Consider the following 20,703-nt stretch of genomic DNA (forward strand, 5'->3'; position numbering starts at 1 on the left):
GTCAAGGAATAACACATCCACAGCTTCCCCTCATCAAGTGACTTCTTTGTTTCGTACTGAGAAGTCTGAGAATGCCTAACATAGTGAATGCTAAATGGAACGGGTAGGTTTAAGATGACGAATAAAAAAGAACAAGTTAAAAATCACTTAGACGTTAGATGCTGCAATCACCGGGCCTGAATGAAATGCATCTGGAATAATCAAGGAGCTAATAGAGAGGTACTGAGCCTAGCTATTATCTTGGAAAATCGATGGAAGAAGCGGGAGAGATTCAGAAGAACTGGAAAAGGAAAATATAGTGCCCATCTATAAAAGGGAAAGAAAACAACCGGAAACTACAGACCAATTAGTTTATACTTCTGTGCATGGAAGATAATCGGAAGCAAGTAATTAAGGAAAGCATCTGGCAAACACTTGACAGGTGGTAAGGTGATAGGGAAATACCCAGATCGGATGTGAAAGAACAAATTGTGTCAAACCATCTGATAGCTTCTTTGATAGATAAACGAGTCCTTGTGGTAAGGAGAAGTGGTGGATGTGGTATAATAGACTTAGAAGGCAATATTGATACGGTCTCGCATGATATTCTGATCGATAAAGCGAGGCAATACAATTGAGATGGGCTACAATAAGGTGACTGGATAACTGCCTGGATAATCCGTACGCAGAGAGGTAGTTATTATTGGTTCCCAATCTCCTGCTGGAAAGGTATATACAATGGGGCTGCAGGGGTCTGTTTGGACCACTCTGTTCAATTACTTCATCAATGACTTAGATGTTGGCATAGAAAGACGTTAATTAAGTTTGCAGATGATACCAAACTGGGGAGGGATGCAACTGCTTTGGGAGGACAGCGTCATAATCAATAATGATCTGGACAAATTGGAGAAATGGTTTGAGGTAACCGATGAAGTTAATAAAGACAAATGCACTAGGAAGGAACATCAGTTTCACGACATACAGAATGGAAGAGACTATCTAGAAGGAGTAACAGCAGAAGGGGAGCAGGGTTATAGTGGACCAACAAGCAAATATGAGTCAACAGGTGGATGCTGTTGCAAAAAAAAAAAAAAAAAAAAGCAAACGTGATTCTGGGATGCATTAACAGATGTGTTGTGAGCAAGACATGAGAAGTCGTTCTTCCGCTCTACTCTGCGCTGCCGCCCCCGGGCGCTCCCTCCCACCCTGCACATCCTCCAGGTGATTTACAATGGCCCAGGACTCCGCTCACCACTGACAGCACAGGCGAGCTGAGCGGCATCTGCCTGCTCACTCCATGTGTCTGCCAGCCCCTCCCTGCGGCCCTGGGGCAGGGCTGTGCCTCCCCACGTTGCCCCCGCCCCAAGCACCGCTGCAGACAATGGGAAGCTGTGGGGGCAGAAGTGCGCCAGAGGCCGCCCCGGCCTGCCCCGCCTTGCCTTGGAGCTCCAGGTAAGTGCCACACCCTTGACTCCCTCCCAGAGCCTGCACCCCAGCCCTCCTCACAAACCCCCTCCTGCCCCCAAACTCCCTCCCAAAGCCTGCACCCTCTCCCCCCTCCTAAAACATGCAACCCCACCCCCACCTCCTGCACCTTCACCCCTGGCCCCAACCCAAAGCCTACACCCCAATCCCCTATTCCAGACCTCCTCCCCCACCCAAACTCCATCCCAGAGCCTTAGGCAGGTGGGGGCAGAGTTTTAGGGGGACGGAATTTTGGGCAGCATGAGTGACATTATTGGCCCGCTGGGAGGATTTGAGGACTGGCACTGGCCCTAAGGTAAACTGAGTTTGAGACCCCTGCTTTAGATCCTCACATCTAGGCCATGTCTAGATCTTGCCACCTCTTCCTGTATAATACCTCTAAGATCTGACTTCTCTTCTCCCTCAAAACAGCTACATTTTTCATCCACTTCTCATCTACTGCAACCCTCTTTCCAGCTTTGACATGTCACATCTCACCTCCCTCATATCCATTCAAAACTGTTGCAAAAATCATTTCCCTGGATTGTTGCTTTGAGCACATTACCCCTCTCTTTGCATCCCCGCGTAGGCTCTCCCATCCCTGCTGCATAAACACAAATTACTAGTCTTTGCTTTTAAGGTCCTACACAGCTGATCCCTGCCCTATCTCTTACATGCTGAGATGTCAAATCTGCTCCACCAGTGATGCCAGTCTTCATCACCCATTTGTTTAAGTTTTGAACACACCTGCATAAAGAGAGCTCCCCATAAACACTCACAAAGATCACTTCATCCTACTTCAAATCCCCCCTTAAAACCTTCCCTGGCCACTTCCTTTGCCAAAATGATAATGGTTAGACAGCTGATGTACTGTTACCTCTGTTTATCAGACTGATCTGTATTGTCTCACTGTTTTTCCCCATCTGTTTGTTGCATCTTTGATTTAGTCCTATGTGGAACACATGATTTGGTTCAAGAGATAACGATTGCTAGATCACTTGGTAATGGTCACCATAATATAATTAAATTTAACATCCTTGTACAGGGGTGCAGGAAGTAACGTTTCTGGGGGTACAGTAGCTTGAAGTGGTTTCCATCATATACAAGTGTTGTTCAATGGCTTTCAGCATCCCCACTATAAAAACTGCTCCAATGACACTGTTCTTGTAGGGCAAAAAATACCCCCAAAATCCCACTATAGTAACATTTAACTTAAAAAAGGGGACTACACAAAAATTAGGGCGCTTGTTGGACATAAATTAAAGGAAGCTGTCACATGGTTTAAATGCCTGCAAGCAGCATGGGTACTATTTAAAAACACTATAGTAGAAACTCAGATTCAATGCATACCTCAAATCAAAAAAGACAATAAGAGGACCAAAAGAATGCCACCATGACTCAAAGCAGAGTAATGGAGGCTATCAGAGGCAAAAAGGCATCCTTTAAAATTTGGAAGACAAATCCTAGTGAGGGCGATAGGAAGGTGCTCAAACTGGCAGGGGAAGTGTAAGAGTACCAAAAGGCAGGCCAAGAAAGCATTTGAGAAGCAATTTGAAAAAGATGCAAAAAACTAACAGTAAGAATTTTTTAAGTACATCAGAAGCAGGAAGCCTCATGAACAGTCACTGGGGCCTCTAGACAACTAAGGTGTTAATGGAGAACTCAAGAAAAACAAGGCCACTGCAGAGAAGCTAAATGAATTCTTTGCATCCATCTTTGCTGCAGAGGATGTAGTGGAGATACCCACATCAGAGCATCCAACGAAGTGGGTATTCACCCACAAAAGCTCATACTCCAATACACTTGTTAGTCTATAAGGTGCCACAGAACTCTTTGCCCCTTTTACAGATCCAGACTAACACAGCGTCCCCTCTGATTTTTGCCACACCAGAGCTATCCTTCTTGGCAATAGATCTGAAGAACTGCCCCACACTGATGTGTCAGTAGAAGAAATTTTAAAACAAACTGATCAATTAAACAGTAGTAAGTCACCAGGACCAGATGGTATTCACCCAAGAGCTCTGAAGGAACTCAAATATTAAATTGCAGAATTATTAACTGTAGTACGTAGCTTATCACTGAAAAAAGCCTCTATACCAGATGCCTGGAAGGTAGATAATGTAACACCAATTTTTAAAAAGCGCTCTAGAGGCAATCCTGCCAGTTACAGGCTAGGGAGTCTAACTTCAGTTCCAGGCAAATTGGTTGAAACTACAGCAAAGAACAGAATTATTACACACACAAATAAACATGATGTGTTAGGGAAGAGTCAACACAGCTTGTGTAAAGAGAAGATATGCCTCACCAATGTAATATATCTCTTTGAGAGATCAACAAGCGTGTGGACAAAGGTGATCCAGTGGATGTAGTGTACTTGAATTTTCAGAAAGCCCTTGATAAGGTCCTTCACCAAAAAGCTCTTAAAGGAAATTAACCAGCCATGGGATAAAAGGGACGATTCTTTCATAGATCAGTAACTGGTTAAATGCTAGGAAACAAACGATAGGAATAATGGTCAGTTTTCACAATGGAGAGAAGCAAACAACGGGGTCCCTCAATGATCTGTACTGGGATCTGTGCTGGTCAACATAATCATTAATGATCTGGAAAAGGGAATAAACAGTTATGTGGCAAAGTTCACAGACGACATAAAATTATTCAAGATAGTTAAGTCGTGGGTGGTGAGTGAGCCCCATTTTGGGGGGGGTTAACCTGCTGGCCATGCCCCTTCCACTGGAGGCCCCATACTCCCGCACACTGGAGCCCCAACCCCCCCATAACAGGAGGAGTCTTGAGGCCCCCCTTCCCGCAACCAGAAGAGCTGGGGATAGCCCACCCCAACCACCATCCAAGGCCGGCCCCCGCAGCCCCAGTGCTGGGCCAGGGCGCTCGCAGCGCCAGGCCGAGCTGCCTCCTGCCCGAGTGCCAGGCAGAGGCGGTGACCCCTCTCCCTGTCCAAGCTGGCAGCCCCAGTGTCTGCTGCTTGCTTGCAGCATCCCTCCTCACTCCTTCATCAGACCTCCATGCCCACTGCTTGCTCGCAGCATTCCTCCTCACTCCTTCATCAGACCCCCATGCCCACTGCTTGCTTGTAGCATCCCTCACTCCCCCGCTCCTGAGGAGAAGTAATGCGGCAAGCAGTAGGGACCTGGACTGCAAGTAGATAGGTGGCGCAGTGGGGAGGTGGCCTCAAGGAAAGGGCAGGGTCACCATGGTCCACGTGTCCCTCAGGGGGGTGGCAAAGCCTTCCTTGGTCTGTTATATCCACTGCTCAAGAATTAAGTCCAAAGCAGACTGTGAAGAGCTACAGGAGGATTTCACAAAACTGGGTGAGTGGGCAACAAAGTGGTAGATGAAACTCAACAGTGATAAGTGAAAAGTAATGCACATTGGAAAAAAAAAATCTCAACTACACATAAATAAAGATGGATTCTAAATTACCTGTTACCACTTAAAGATCTTGGAGTCACTGTGGATTATTCTCTGAAAATTTCTGCTCAATGAGCAGCAATTGTCAAAAAAGGCTAGGATCAATTAGGAAATGGATAGAAAAGATGACAGAAAATATCATAATTCCACTTCATAAATCCACTGTGAGTCCACCTCTTGAATACTGTGTCCAGTTCTGTTTGCCCCGTCTCAAAAAGAATATAGTGTAATAAAAAGTTTCAGAGAAGGGCAACAAAGATGATGAAGGGTATGGAGTAGCTTTCATATAAGAGAGACTAAAAAGATTAGGGTTTTTCAGCTTAGAAAAGAGATGACTAGGAGGCGAAATTATAGGAGGTCTATAAAATGAATGATAGCGGCGGGGGGGAGTGAATAGAGAAATGTTATTCACTCCTTTCCCACAATGCAAAAGCCAGCATCACCTGATAAAATTAACAGGCAGCAGATTTAATACAAACAAGGAGGAAGTAGTTTTTCCACACAATGCCACAATTAACCTGTGGAAATCATTGCCATGGAACGTTGTGATGGCCAAAAGTATAACTAGGTTCAAAAAAGAAATATGAGGATAAGTCCATCAACGTCCAATAGCCAAGATGGTCAGGGATGCAACCCCATGCGAGGGCAACCCTAAATCTCTGACTTCCTGAGGCAGGGAGAGGATGATGGGAAAGACAACTGCCCTGCTCTGTAAACTCTCCCTGAAACTTTGGTACTTGCCACAGAATACTGGCCTAGATGGACCACTGGTATGACCCAGTATGGCAACTCTTATACACCTGTTGTTTGAATTCACACTTTTATTGTACAGGATAGGGACTGTCTCTTTGTTCTGTGTTAGTACGGTGCATACCACACTGAGGCGCGACCCATGATGGGGATCCCCCAGGTCCAAATTCTTGAATGCATCATTTTGATATATACAGTCAGAGTTGGCAAGCTTTAAAACCAACCAGATTCAAATACTTTGATGATGGGGGGGCTATATAAATATCTACAGAAAAATACAGAGTGTATTTTGTTGAAAAAGACTACCCACCATATAAATACCTTTTGTATGAACTTCTCCCCCAATGTTACATAACTAGTTGTTTGTTTTTTTTAAACAAATAACTTTTCTTCTTTTCGTGTTCTTCTATAATAATTAGCTTTAGCTGCCATCATGATGTTAGTATAACTGACTTGACTACTCAAAATGGCTGTTTGGAAGGAGATTGATGAATGCTTACCAGTTCTTGTACGTGAAGCAGTCACTTCTAGTAGTACTGCATATGAGGCAATGCAAGGCAAGAGCAGCATAAATGCTGGAAATACAATATCCTGGAGTCTGCCAGGTGACAGTTGCAACATGATCCCAGAGTAGCAACTTCTTCAGATAATCAGGCAGAGGCAGAGTTATCTATAATTACTTCTAATTCTGGGGCAGCCACAGTACATTTTGCATGTAATCAGCATTCACTTTTATGAATTGGGCGTCTCTTTATCAGTTAAGTTACAAACAGGTAAAAATATATAAATATGAGAAATATAGAACAAATGTCTTTTCCACTATGTTTAGATCAATGTATTTGCTGAACTGTACCTGTAATTTCTGAGATACAGATTCACATTCTGTCATTAGCTGGGGTATAATTTCACCCTGCTTTCGAAGATCCTCCAATTCCTATAAATAAAAAAAAGGGGGAAAATTATAACAAACTTCAGTCGAAAAAAAAATAATTTGAAGCAGTGAAATTACTTTGCACAAGTATATTGTATGCCACACAACACTGGGATTTAAAATAACTGAAAATAATGTTTTGGCTTTATGTTAATTTAATAAATTAAATATTATAATATTCATTTTTGTACCACATTTAATCATTTATTGACTACACAGTTTCTCCACCTGAGCATAATCTAATTTCCAGCTAGTTATATTTATGAATTCTCACTACACAGACACATATTCCATGAGACAGAGATCTAAAACGCAATAATGCTAAAAGAGACCTAGCAGACAGCAAATTAGATATGTGTGCGCAATGATATATGGCAGTAAAAAAGGTCACTGGAATTTTGAGCTGTATATGTAAAAACATCACAGAGCACAGAGGTAACAGGCCTGAGCATATATATCTAGAGCTCTGAGCAACACCACTTGGGATGCTGTATTCAACTCTGAGTGCCACATTACTAGAATAATAGGGACAAACAGAAGGGAGTTAGAAATGAGTAACAAGACAAGTAGGTGGCTGGAGATATGGATTTAAGAGGAAAGTTAAAAAGTGTTTGTTGCTCTGCTTACAGCAAAGGCAGTGGTGACGTGGGGAACATATTTGAAGAATGTAAATACGAAGGGCCAAATCATCCCCCCTCCCTCATTTAAAGCTGCAGAAACGGACTTTCTGGGTGAAAACATCCACAAGGATCTGCTCCTGGAGATTTTCCCTAGAGTCCAGGAGGAGGCAGGCTGCAATCTGTGGAGCAGGCTACAGGATTTCCCTCCAAACATGTATTTTATTTCCTCAGATATTCTAACAAGATTAATAAATAAAGATAAAATGTGTCCAGCCTCGGCAGTCCTCAGTCTAAGCTGATACAGGATAGCCAAGCCATAACACACATCACAAGTAGAGTTGTGGGATGTGACATCTTCTCTTCCAGGTATTGGTGATCTCATAGCAGAATAAGAGTATATAGGAACACGTACCCCACGCTCTATCATAAAATTGTGCAAAAAACCCATTTCCTCAGTATCTCCAGATTCTGTTCCTCCAGGTACAATACCATTTCTCACATTTCAGTTCCTACCCAACTTTTAAAAGAATCTGGTCTATTCTAGAGTGGTTTTTTATTTCCTTCCAAAATTTTTGCCAAAAATACCACCCCACCCAGAAACTGAGCTTTCTTGATGAGTGATTCTATTATTCAGGACATCTCCAATATTTTGTGTGTTCTTCTCCAACTCTGTGACCATTACTTTACAGCATTAATGTAAAGGATCAAATTGCTAGTTAGCATGAACTGCTTCTGTCCACCATGTTGAAATCAGTTAAAAGCTGTTTCTAATGCAAAAAAGCTGTTAACTGTGACACAGAGGGTCTACTACATGGTGTCAGCAAATCTGATCAGGTCTGACAATCACTACACCTCCCACAGCAGGGTCATGATATTGATTTAAAAGGTGAGATGTAATAGATCGTTTGAAATCTAACAGCACAACGGTTTTTAAAGTCACCATGAAAGCTTTGTAACAACTTGGGGGGACAAATAGCTCAGTGGTTTGAGCATTGGCCTGCTAAACCCAGGGTTGTGAGTTCAATCCTTGAAGGGACCCCTTAGGGACCTGGAGCAAAATTAGTATTTGGTCCTGCTAGTGAAGGCAAAGGGCTGGACTTGATGACCTTTCAAGGTCCCTTCCAGTTCTAGGACATAGGATATCTCCATTAATTTAATTTTAAAAAAAATAATTTAAATTTAATTTAACTCTGTAGATGAAATTATATATAATCTCAGATATTATGTCCTGGAAACTGTAAACAAAGATGACAAAACAGTTGTTTTTTTTATATAAAGGACAATGAAAATATGGCAGCAGATGCCCTGTCAGGAAAGACGACTCTGACTTGCTCCCTCTGGGCAGCGAGTGACTAGCCGTGCTGCAGCTTTGTAATGGTGAAGGAGTGACCCTATGAGCATCCCAGGGTCAAAGAGCAAGGATTTGTGTTGGTATCAGGTGACAGGTTTCAGTTGCTCTGACCAATTCAGTGTTCCCCAACTATGGTTATAATTTGTATCTAAAATGTATCAAGCAATAGTTCATTGGAAAACTAATAACTCACTGATCATTAATATACTTTTGTGATGGATGTGTGCAGTGTGTATTAAGAGTTATGGATATATGTTGGAATGATTACAAACATTTGTTTAAGCCAGGTATGTCGGGGGAGTTGGTAAACAAGTCTGTCCTAGACAAAGGAATGTTTGCTTCTCTGACCAGCCCCATCACCACAGAATCATAGAATATCAGAGTTGGAAGGGACCTTAGGAGGTCATCTAATCCAACCCTCTGCTTAAAGCAGAACCAATCCCCAGATTTTTACCCCAGTTCCCTAAATGGCCCCCTCAAGGATTGAACTCTCAAACCACTGAGCTATCCTTCCCCCCAAACACACACAATGAAGGTTCAATTTACATATTAGATAAACAAAGCTATCAAAGTAACAAATAGGGGCGGAGCCAGTATGGCATCTACACCCAGCCCGAGAGAAGCTTGGATTTATTTTTCAAAGAATACGCTGCAAAGATGTACTGGTTTATAAAGACAAGGGATCTGAACCTCACATGATAACCAGCCGAATCAACTTGATTGTAAACAACATCACTATACTATAAAAGTTTATTAAGTGAGTTATTTTATGAAAGCCTAAGATTCTCTGGTGATTAATATCATCGTAAAATGCATGTATTAACACTATATAAGGAATTATGGATACTTATTGATATTAGGCTTTACAGTATGTCCAAACAAAGGGGGAAACAGGTCTTTCTCAGACAGAGGAGAACATACCAGCTATTTACCTGTCTTCTGTGTAAATTAAGCATGGTGGAATCAAAACAATGGAAGTCTTATACACATGCCACGGAGTATCAAGTCCGACAGCATGAGGTCATCCTGCCTCTTTAAACACGATTGCTGAACTTTGGAAGTTATAAGCAAAGACAGAAGCCATCTTTAGCATCCATTACTAGGTGGACACAAGGGAACAGAACTCTTGCGAGCTGAGAAAGATGGGTCCTTCTACCAAAGAAGGGTTGAAGTCTCTGGGAACTGAATATGAGTGAGAAACCTGCTTAGGCAAAGAGCTTTCACCAAGGAAGACAAGGGAAGCCAACTTCTTGTACTTCTGTAAAAGGTCCTCACTGAAGGAAAGTGAGCCTTGGCTGAAAAGAAGGAAGACTGTTCAATATCATTTCTGTCGCCAAAGTCTGTACTTTGCTAGTTAAAGTTTTCAGAGTTTTAGGTGCATATTTTCACTTTTTTTTATTTGCTTGTGATCCTTTCCAAATTTATTCCTTTTACTTGGCATCAGTTAACCTATGTCTTGTTAATAAATTCACTTTATTTTTACCATAAATTAACTCAGTGCTGTGTTTGAAAGAAAGGTGAATACGTGTAAGTTGGCCATGAGCATCTGAGGCTGGAAGCTACAGCAGCAAAGCACTGTGAGGCATCCAAGGGTTACAGTGCAAGTAGTGACAACTCCTTACTGATCTGGATTACAACCCAGAACTCTGTGACAGTAACCTCCTGTGTTTATTTTGAGAAGTGAACCCCCATACATCTTCAAGCATTCTGATGCCCTTGTATAGGTCTGTGGCTTATATTTATTTTTCTCAAAGCCTCTGCACCTCTTTCCATCCTTTCATTTCTCTCTCCTCCCTTTACTGTTCCTCAAATGGACAGAATTTCAGAGGTGCTTCTTTCATGGCTGCATTTGTGAGCAGGCTCCACGCTGGTTTGCCTTGCAAAGCCAAGAGCAGCTTATTTACAGTGGTTTAGAGCTAATCAGAAATCCACTAACGTAAGAAACCGTCTGAAATCAGGCTGGGGGTGCAGTTCCTTCTCAAAAAACAAATGGTAGCTAGGTCTGTAATATTCATGAGTCAATCCATTTTCTGGCTGATTTGGTGTTTGGAGAATGTGAACCTCAAGGAAAATGCTGTCACAAAGTAGGGGTTAAGTATCAGAGGGGTAGCCGTGTTAGTCTGGATCTGTAAAAGCAGCAGAGAATCCTGTGGCACCTTATAGACTAACAGATGTCTGTTAGTCTATAAGGTGCCACAGGATTCTCTGCTGCTTTTAAAGTAGGGGTTATTACATATGCTATTAGAGCAGAAAGGCTGGGAAAAAAGGATGACATTTTCCTTTGAAACTTGGTGCTGAAAACTACATTATATTTTTAACTGTGCATCAAAATCCATCTCCCTAACCTATCTCCTTGTACCATCTTAAAACTCCTTAATAGCACTGCTCTTTAGGAGCACCAACTAAGAAGTTATAATGGCACTAGGCAAGCTTCACTACACCGGCTGTCTGCATTTGCTCTTGAGTGAGCACAGAACGATTAGTTTCTACTGGGGGTAGGGAAAAGAACCTCAAAGATTCCATTATTCTCCCCACCCTAGTCAGGGGCTGTAAGTTTCCTACATTACTCGCCTTAGCAAAATCAATACCCTCCAAGCTAAAATGAGAGATTTAGGAATTGTGAATGAATCTGTTAGCAACATCCTCTAATCTTAATCTCCATCTTCGATTTAATTCTTAAAATCAGAAGGCGTGGGTGGCAAAATAGTAAAATACAAGATTCCTCTGAAAGAGAGCACCTCACTTGTCTTAACAAAGATACTAAATTCTCTTGTAAGGAATGTCTTTTTACTGACAAGCACCTGAAAGTCAACAGTTCCCCACCTCCCATATGGTAAAGGAGGGAATGAGAGCAGTGATTCTGAGATTCTATTTTCAACTCACTTGCTGCATGACTTTGGGCAAGGCAATGAACCTCTCCAGCTCATTTCACCCATCTGTAAAATGAGGATACTCCTACTTACCTGTCTCAGAAGGTGTTACGCTGTTTAACCAATTAATGGTTTTAAGAGGCACTGAGATCCTCAGAAGCGTAAAGTACCATTTTTGTTAACAACTGTCAAACTGAAATGCCAAATCAGATTAAAAATTCAGAACCTACAGTGTTGTAAACAAGTGATTAGGGGACATGACTGGAGATCTAAAGAGTCTTACAGCAGCTAGAAAGAGCAGTAACTTTAAATGCTGGGCTCTCTTTGACTGTGGTGACACACTGTATGTGTTGCTTTGTGTAGTGAAAAGCAGATAGGCCCACTCTGACTTTAAAGAATTTGTGCCATTTCTAAGTTTATTTTACTTACTAGTTCTTTGTCTTGAAGTTCTGATTCCAGTTCCTGGAGGCGCCTGTTAAGCTGTGCATTTCTTTCCTTCTCTTTATTTATTTCATTGCATTGTTCTTCCAGCTCTTCAATCTTTAAAAAAAGATCATAGCAAACTCCAATTCTCTGTAAATCTAGGGGCAGAACCTCAGCTGGTGTAAACTGTTCCAGCTCCACTGGAATCAATGGAGGTACGACAATTCACATCAGCTGAGGATCTCCCTCGCCCAGAGCATACCAGTTAGGACAACAGATCAAAGTTACCACTGTTATATTTAAAATTAAGAACAACGAAGTAACCCATTTACACGCACTAGGCAGACTCACAGGATGCATTTATTGTATCTTAGATAGTGCTTTATGTAATTACATGGGACTGTGCAAAGCACTGGAATGTCATAATAAGTAATGAGGAGCAATGGATGGGATATATTTCCACTTCCATTTTTATGCAAGTAGGAGCCAATAATCTATGGGGGTTTTTTTAAATATGGTATGAGGAAGTAAGCTCTCAGGAGTTCCCAACATCATCTCCTCAAGGCCTGTCTATTATTCCAGCAGGAATAAGAGGGCTGGATACAGCATTAAAACTTAGCCAGAAAGATTAGTACAGTGTGACAGATGGTGCTTTGTTCTCTCAGACAGGGAATGAGCTTGCTGATTCTACACTTCTTCTAGCCCCCTCTGGACTCAGATCTTGTGTACTGTGCTGCTCCTAAGTCACCAGGCTCTCTCATTAATGTACTTTTAGTTCTCAGTGTTGGGTTACTCTGGGACTGTTGTTGACATCATTTTGAGGCAGACCAATGTGCAAAACTGCCTAACCCAATTAACAGAGGAGAAAGAATTTCCAAGCACTCCATACTGGTGCAGCACCAATGCCTATTGAGAAACCTACTTGAGAGAAGAAACAAAGAAGAATCTCACTCTCTGCAGGAAGATCAATGACACTGTATGCAGACAGTGGGGCTATATGAACCAGAGAAAGCATCTGACTGTTGGGCTATAGGTATCTTAACCACTGCGGCAGAATAAGGAAACATTTTGTGAACCTGCTCATTTTTGACTACACTTAGAGAGAAGTGGCAAATTTGCACCTGGTCATGTCAATGAAAGCAACTTTCCTATGCAACATTACACAAAAGCAAAAACATTGAGTAAATTTATGTTGCATGCTATTCTATTTAACTGTAATCTACTATTTTGATCAGCTATTTCTCCCTTATACATAAAAGAAACCTTCACTGCTCGCCTTAACAATGAACTATTAACTCTTTGCTCTAGGAATCAGATTTATCTAACAACCTAATATTACCTTGATGCTAACAATTAGTGTCAGGCAATCTTGACACCCAGCATGGGTTAAGTGGTAGTCTAAATACAAAAAGCTTGTTGTGAAGCAATGATTTACTCTATTGGAATTATCTCCACATTCTGACAGTGACGTCCCCAAACTGCACACAGATATAAAATCTCCATCTTGCAAAACAGAGTGAATTCCAATAGGCATTTTAGTGCTCTGACAGACAGGTAAGTCAGGTTACATCTGTCTATCAGTGGCACTCCCACAAGCTATAGCATTCTTCATCTGGAGCTAAATGGCATGCAAAAAGGAATGAAAGTCATACCTACCCCTGAAAACAATAGAAAATAAAAAAAATCACTTGAAATCTGCTCTGTACATTGAATGCCCCAGAGATCTGTATAAGTGAAAGGCAAAAACAGCAGCAACAACAGGCCCCAGCTTTTTGGAAAGTAGCTCAAGATCAATAGGCTGAAATCATCACTACAAGCAGTATTCACGGAAACTGAATTCCACTGTATTCAGCAGACTTGTACCAGTGCGTGGGCCAATTACAAGCTTTTGAAAGATGGTACCATATTATTTTAGTGACAGTACAAGCTACTATTCTAAGCCAGGGTTTTTAAAAATCTAAATTTACATCTCCCAAGTGTTCTCTCTTGTGGTTCACATTCGACCCCTGTACTACAGTGCTGTGAAATTACATGCTCGGTAAGGAAGGGAAAAAGACTTTTGGCAACGATCTCCAACAGGCTTATGGAGTTGAAATACATGGCTTTGAAGCTGGTGGCCTGATTCTCAGCCTGGCTCCTCCTCCTCCCTTTTTGTGCTTATACTATTGTGGGTACAACTCATGTTGTCACTTAGCTGTCTGATTTTGAGATTTAAGTAGCATTATTGACTGGGTTAAATCAGCCACCTTACCACAATAAGTGAGCTCAAGGCATCAATATACTATAGCTAAATAACTTATGAGAAGTATACACTATAGCAATCACCTTCGCTGGAGTTCTCTTTCCACGCATCCTACCCAACAGCACAGACAGCACAGACAGACAGTATTATAGCTCCACCAACCAGCGAGCATGGAATCTTGGGTGATATGCAAATCCCAGCCCACCTACTGGCTCCCAGTTCTTTGCCTCCTGCATGCTGGAAGCAAGGAGAAGTAGCCATCTCAGTCTCCTCTACTCCATTCTTCCTCTCTTTCTGCTTTCTAGCACAAGAAAATACAACGAAGCAGCAGAGAAGCCAGGATAGACAGAGAAGAACAACACATGAATACAAAAGATGCCACTGCAGTCTCTGTTCTGCCCAGGCTAAGAGAAGAGAAGCATCAGAAAAGGTTTAGAAAGAACCATATTAAGGATTTTTAAAGCTTAATAATATTACAATAAATATATATTTCAAAATGATAATTCAAAAAGAGTTTGGGTCTGGATTTTATAACTGGTGGGAATCTGAACTTCGTTTTTTGCTTCTGACCCCTGATACTGCTGCTGACTGCCCTCCTCTGCTTTGTTCAGTGCTTGGCTGCAGAGTCCTCAGTAGCTTTTGATTAGTATTTGGACAACCTAGTACTGCTGGTTATGTTTGTAAATATCATACAGCATGGGCTGTCTGTGAGGACATTGGCTTGCGGCAAGGAGAAATAGGAAAGGAGTCCCCAACCCAGGGTTCTCTGGCATTTCAAATGGTGCTCTGGGGTTCATTTTATTCCATCTAACCCACTCATGTTACCTTGTTCCTGAGTTGATCATTCTCCTCCTCGCATTCTGAAAACTGTTTTTTCCAGTGCTCTACACTGGCAGCAGATTCTTGGAGTGCAGAGGTCAGCCTGGCATTGCTCTCCCTCAGAGTCTGCAGTTCTGTTTCCCATTTCTTTACACTGGAAGAACTGAAAACAACAGGCTAGAGTTAGATTCACTAATGCTTTGTTTCCATTTAGTACTCTGTGAGAACACCTGATTGCAACAATGGGTGGCAAGCTGAATTAGATACAGTATCCTAGTGGAATGATCACTGTCAAAGAATATTGGACCTGCTCAAGTGTATACGATCACTTATCTCTAATGAACAGTCCACAGACAATACAAGCTACTACACCTAGCATAATAGATACTCTATTAATTCAAGTGGGAGGAGCTTGTGCTTTTGGAATCAAAAGTACTATTGTCAGTGCCGGATGTGAGGTTTAGTTTAAATGTGTGGTGTTTGCAATCATGGATTTTTACAGCATTCTTTACTTCCTGTCCTAAGCTGTACTGAATTGTAGCTGTGAATTGTTAAACAGTGCCTGCATTTCAGGTGGTACCTACACATAGTGTACATATCAGTTTATAAAGCATGTTAGGATCTTTCAGGATGAAAGATAATACTATAGTATTTTATATAGTAAGTCAAGAAAAATATATACACTCTGTAGGTAAAATACTTTTACTTCTTTTGTTTGGTTTTAAATATCTATATAGCTATAAAATATTACTGTTGAAGAACTAAACGACCCCGGACCTTCCAAGTTCCTGAAGTAAAGGGTGAATGATGTGCCTTTTAAAGAGGTGAGGGACAATGGATGGAGGAAACTGAAAGCTCCTAGTATCTCAGTTATTAGCCTGTAGAAGTGACTACAGCCACTAGGAATAAAAAAGTTATCCCATTAAAAATTAAAAGGAGGGTTGAAGTACTTCACCTGTCAGGAATGGTCTCGATAATACTTAGTCCTGCCATGAGTGCAGGGGACTGGACTAAATAACCTCTCAAGGTCCCTTCCAGTTCTATGATTCTATGATTCATACACACTGTATGCAACCTTGAATAGGACCAATCCTACTCAACTTATTCATAAATAAGAACATAAGAACGGCCATACCGGGTTAGACCAAAGGTCCATCTAGCCCAGTATCTGTCTACTGACAGTGGCCAATGTGAGGTGCCCCAGAGGGAGTGAACCTAACAGGCAATAATCAAGTGATCTCTTTCTTGCCATCCATCTCCATCCTCTGACGAACAGAGGCTAGGGACACCACTCTTTACCCATCCTGTCTAATAGCCATTAATGTACTTAACCACCATGAATTTATCCAGTTCTCTTTTAAACACTGTTATAGTCCTAAATGATCTGGAGAAAGGGGTAAACAGTGAGGTAGCAAAGTTTGCAGATGATACTAAACTGCTCAAGATAGTTAAGATCAAAGCAGACTGTGAAGAACTTCAAAAAAATCTCACAAAACAAAGTGATCGGGCAACAAAGTGGCAAATGAAATTTAATGTGATAAATGTAAAGTAATGCACATTGGAAACAATAACCCCAACTATATATATATATATAATATGATTGGGGGCTAATTTAGCTACACCCTAATCAGGAAAGAGATCTTGGAGTCATCATGGACAGTTCTCTGAAGACGTCCACGCAGTGTACAGCGGCAGTCAAAAAAGCAAACAGGATGTTAGGAATCATTAAAAAAGGGATAGAGAATAAGATGGAGAATATCTTATTGCCCTTGTATAAATCCATGGTATGCCCACATCTTGAATACTGCATACAGATGTGGTCTCCTCGTCTCAAAAAAGATATACTGGCATTAGAAAAAGTTCAGAGAAGGGCAACTAAAATGATTAGGAGTCTGGAACGGGTCCAATATGAGGGGAGATTAAAGAGGTTAGGACTTTTCAGCTTGGAAAAGAGGAGACTAAGGGGGGATATGATAGAGATATATAAAATCATGAGCGGTGTGGAGAAAGTGAATAAGGAAAAGTTATTTACTTATTCCCATAATACAAGAACTAGGGGCCATCAAATGAAATTAATGGGCAGCAGGTTTAAAACAAATAAAAGGAAGTTCTTCACACAGCGCACAGTCAATCTGTTGAACTCCTTGCCTGAGGCGGTTGTGAACACTAGGACTATAACAGGGTTTAAAAGAGAACTAGATAAATTCATAGAGGTTAAGTACATTAATGGCTATTAGCCAGGACGGGTAAGGAATGGTGTCCCTAGACTCTGTTTGTCAGAGGGTGGAGATGGATGGCAGGAGAGAGATCACTTGATCATTACCCGTTAGGTTCACTCCCTCTGGGGCTCCTGGCATTGGCCACTGTCAGTAGACAGGATACTAGGCTGAATGGACCTTTGATCTGACCCAGTATGGCCATTCTTACATAACCTTTGAATTGCTTATCACAGGGGTCAGCAACCTTCAGCACGCAGCCCATCAGGGTAATCCACTGGTGGGCCGCGAGACATTTTGTTTAAGTTGACCATCCACAAGCATGGCCCACCGCACCTCCCAGTGGCTGTGGTTTGCCATTCCTGGCCAATGGGAGCTGCGGGAAGTGGCGGCAGACGGTCAACATAAACAAAATGTCTCGTGGCCTGCCAGCAGATTACTCTGATATGCCATGTGCTGAAGGTTACTGACCCCTGGCTTAATGTATCATATGGCTTATATTGCCTCTTTTTTTAAAATTTTTTTAAAAAAAGCAACGTGTGACCCTGATATTTTTTTCCTTTCCACTCATGGGCAGATGTGGCAAATAAGTTCCAAGAAGAGAATTATGGCATATTAATGTCACTGCTTAGAACTTTACAACTTTTTATTTTACTATGGCTACAAATTACAGTGATTTGCCTTTTCAAATAATTTATTAAATCAAATGGTACAAAATGTGATTTCAAGACACATAGGGCACATTTTTAAAGTGGTGCACAAATTTTTTTAGAAAGCTACGTAAAGTTAAATTTTTTTCATGAATTTTTTATGATGAACTGATCTCTTCTGTGATTTTACATACCCTCAGCTGTTTTCATAGACAAAGTACACCCACTGAAACTAAAAGAAGAGAAAATTGGCTTCACACAATATCAGCAGTAATTGCTCCCCTATGGCCTAAATGTTATCTGCATTCTTAAATGTTATCTGCATCGCCACGTTGATGGTTGGCAATGTGATCTGGTATCACTAGCATAAAAGAATTTACCTCATCATGCACCAAATCAGAAAGAAAGTTAAATCTCCCAATTTGACAAAAGAAGTACCTACTAAAGGCAGCTCATTCAATCATCTAATATGTGGTTTTAAATTGATGCAATAACATTTGAATAATTTCTGCTCATACTATTAGCCTAGATATTATAAGCTATGACTATTTAATATTCAGTGGTCTAAATTGTATAAGCAAACCTTTGATGATTTGTTAATGTAAAAGAAAAAATATATACATTTTAAACCTTTAAAGAGGAGACGTTTTAGCAGTATATCAAAACTCCTCCTAATCTGTCAGCAATTTAAAGTTCACATGTGAAAAAAAGCTTTTTTTTTAGGAACACAAGTAAATTAGAAATGAATGAAGAGCTTAGAGAGCCACATGCAGTTCACTCTGGTACATGTATGCCCCGGTGATGGGGCACCTGCCCTACACTGGGCTCTAAAGGGTTAAATAAAGCCCTAGGGAGGCTGCGCAGGAGGCAGTCAATCAGAGAAGGGCTGCTGGGAGCAGCCAAGTAGGACCATATAAAAAGGGAGCTATAGGGCAGAAAAGGGCAGTTCTCTGCTGGGAGCCCAGGGAAGAAGGACTGTGTCTCTGTAGGGCTGAGAGACCTGTCAGTACCATGGGCAGAGCAGTGCTTCTAGCAGGGACCAGAGGAGCGAGAGACGACATCTGGCTGGTTGCTGGGGTTTTTAGGCTGAGGCCCTGAGGAAAGAGCAAAGAGGATGCTGGGGCCACAAGGAAGTGACCAGACAAGTCACTGTAGTAGTCACTAAGGGAAGTGGCTGAACAGCAGACTGCAGGTCCCTGGTGGGCTGTGTCGCTGAAGAGGACACCACAGTCCTTGGAGAGATGGTGGTCCTTGTCATAAACAGATGGTTAAGGGTTAATGCCTCTTTTACCTGTAAAGGGTTAAGAAGTTCACCTAGCCTAGCTGACACCTGACCAGAGGAACCAATGGGGGAACAAGATGTTTCAAAAGGAAGGAGGGAAGTTTTTCTTTTGTTTAGAGAGTGTCAGTCTCAGCCGGAGTGAAAAAGATCAAGGAACCAGCCTCTTATCAGAGTAGTAAGTTTTAGAAAGGGACAAAATAGATTTATGTTTATTTTCTTTGTAACTTGTCTTGGTATCATTAAGGGAATCATCAAAAATTGGGTATTTGGGTATTTTTTCTTTGTGTAACTAAATTTATGCCCAGGGGAACATCCTCTGTGTTTTGAATTTGTTGTCTGTGAGAGTAGCTGGTATGCTAATCTCTCCCAGAGGGTTTTCTTTCACCTTTCTTTTCTTTAATTAAAAGCCTTTTTTTCTTAATACCTGATTGATTTTTTCCTTGTTTTTTTTGATCCAAAGGGATTGGATCTGAACTCACCAGGGACTGGTGTGGGGAAAGGATGGGGGTTAATTAATTTATCCTTGTTTTAAGAGCCAAGGGGTTTGGATCTGTGTTCACCAGGGAATTGGTGAAGTCCCTCAAGGCAACCCAGGGAGGGGAAAGTTTTGGGGGACAGGGAGTGCTCCAGACACTGAAATTCCAGATGTTGGCAGTGTTACCAGATCTAAGCTTGTAATTAAGCTTAGAAGTGTCCATGCAGGTCCCCACATCCGCACCCTAAAGTTCAGAGAGGAGAAGGAAACTTGACAGTCCTAGAGCAGGAGTGATGGCAGTGAGGCACCACCCAAACAGGGCACATTAACATGCAGACCTAATTCCCATGACAGCCAACAGGAGGTGCCAGAGTGGTGAGTGAACCCTGTTACAGCCCTTTATTGCTATAGGAATAACCCACGACTGTATGTGCTATGCTTAAATAGGACATCTATTATTTTTATTTCCATTTACAATAACGTGGGTAATAGGCAAGCAAAACACAGATCCCACTACCACTTTTTTTTTTATCGTCTTCCAATTTTTTTTATACAAGTTGTTACTGTATCTACCTTGGTATTTGCCTTTTAACAAGTATAGTAATTATTAGGTCAGATAGCTGTTTCCTTATTGAGCCATCCCTGGATATGTATATGTAACCACTCCCGAAGAGTTACTGCACAGTTCATTCAGTACAATTTAGATATAACAAGAGATTCACCTTTGGGCTAGAGCAATTTTCAGTTTGTCATTCTCACTTTTCAGATGTGCATCAGCAGAGTCACCATGAGATGCCCTCTCATCATCTGTTCCATTTATGCTGGATGCCCGAGTAAAAGATGGCGTTTCACGTCCAGATTCCTGCAGCACAATTCACAGATTAGTGTTAACATAGAATCGTGGAAATGTAGGGCTAGAAGGGACCTCGAGCGTTTATCAAATCCAGGCCCCTGTGCTGAGGCAGGACCAGATAAACACTGACCATCCCTCACAGGTGTTTGTCCAACCTGTCCTTAAAAATCTGCAACGACTGGGATTCCACAATCTCCTTGGAAGCCTATTCCAGATCTTAACTACCCTTATAGTTAGAAAGTTTGTCCTAGTAACTAACCTAAGTCTCCCTCGCTATAGAGTATGCCCATTACTTCTTGTCTTGCCTTTAGTGGACATGGAGAACAATTGATCTCTGAGTCTATCCTCT

General features: G+C 41.6%; 1 protein-coding gene across 2 annotated transcripts in view; it reads right to left on the bottom strand.

Moving 5' to 3' along the window:
* The window catches only part of HOMER2 (homer scaffold protein 2), a 131,345-nt gene that overhangs the window by 6,740 nt on the left and 103,902 nt on the right, over positions 1–20,703 (bottom strand). For both annotated transcript variants that reach the window (XM_032790628.2, XM_032790629.2), the window contains exons 5-8: positions 20,224–20,363; positions 14,885–15,041; positions 11,824–11,934; positions 6,476–6,556 (exon numbers count right to left, since the gene is read on the bottom strand). In XM_032790628.2, the coding sequence (XP_032646519.1) occupies positions 6,476–6,556; positions 11,824–11,934; positions 14,885–15,041; positions 20,224–20,363 (489 nt within the window). The remainder of the gene's footprint in view (positions 1–6,475; positions 6,557–11,823; positions 11,935–14,884; positions 15,042–20,223; positions 20,364–20,703) is intronic.

The sequence above is a fragment of the Chelonoidis abingdonii genome, chromosome 9 (genome assembly GCF_003597395.2).
Source record: "Chelonoidis abingdonii isolate Lonesome George chromosome 9, CheloAbing_2.0, whole genome shotgun sequence".
Classification (NCBI taxonomy): domain Eukaryota; kingdom Metazoa; phylum Chordata; order Testudines; family Testudinidae; genus Chelonoidis; species Chelonoidis abingdonii.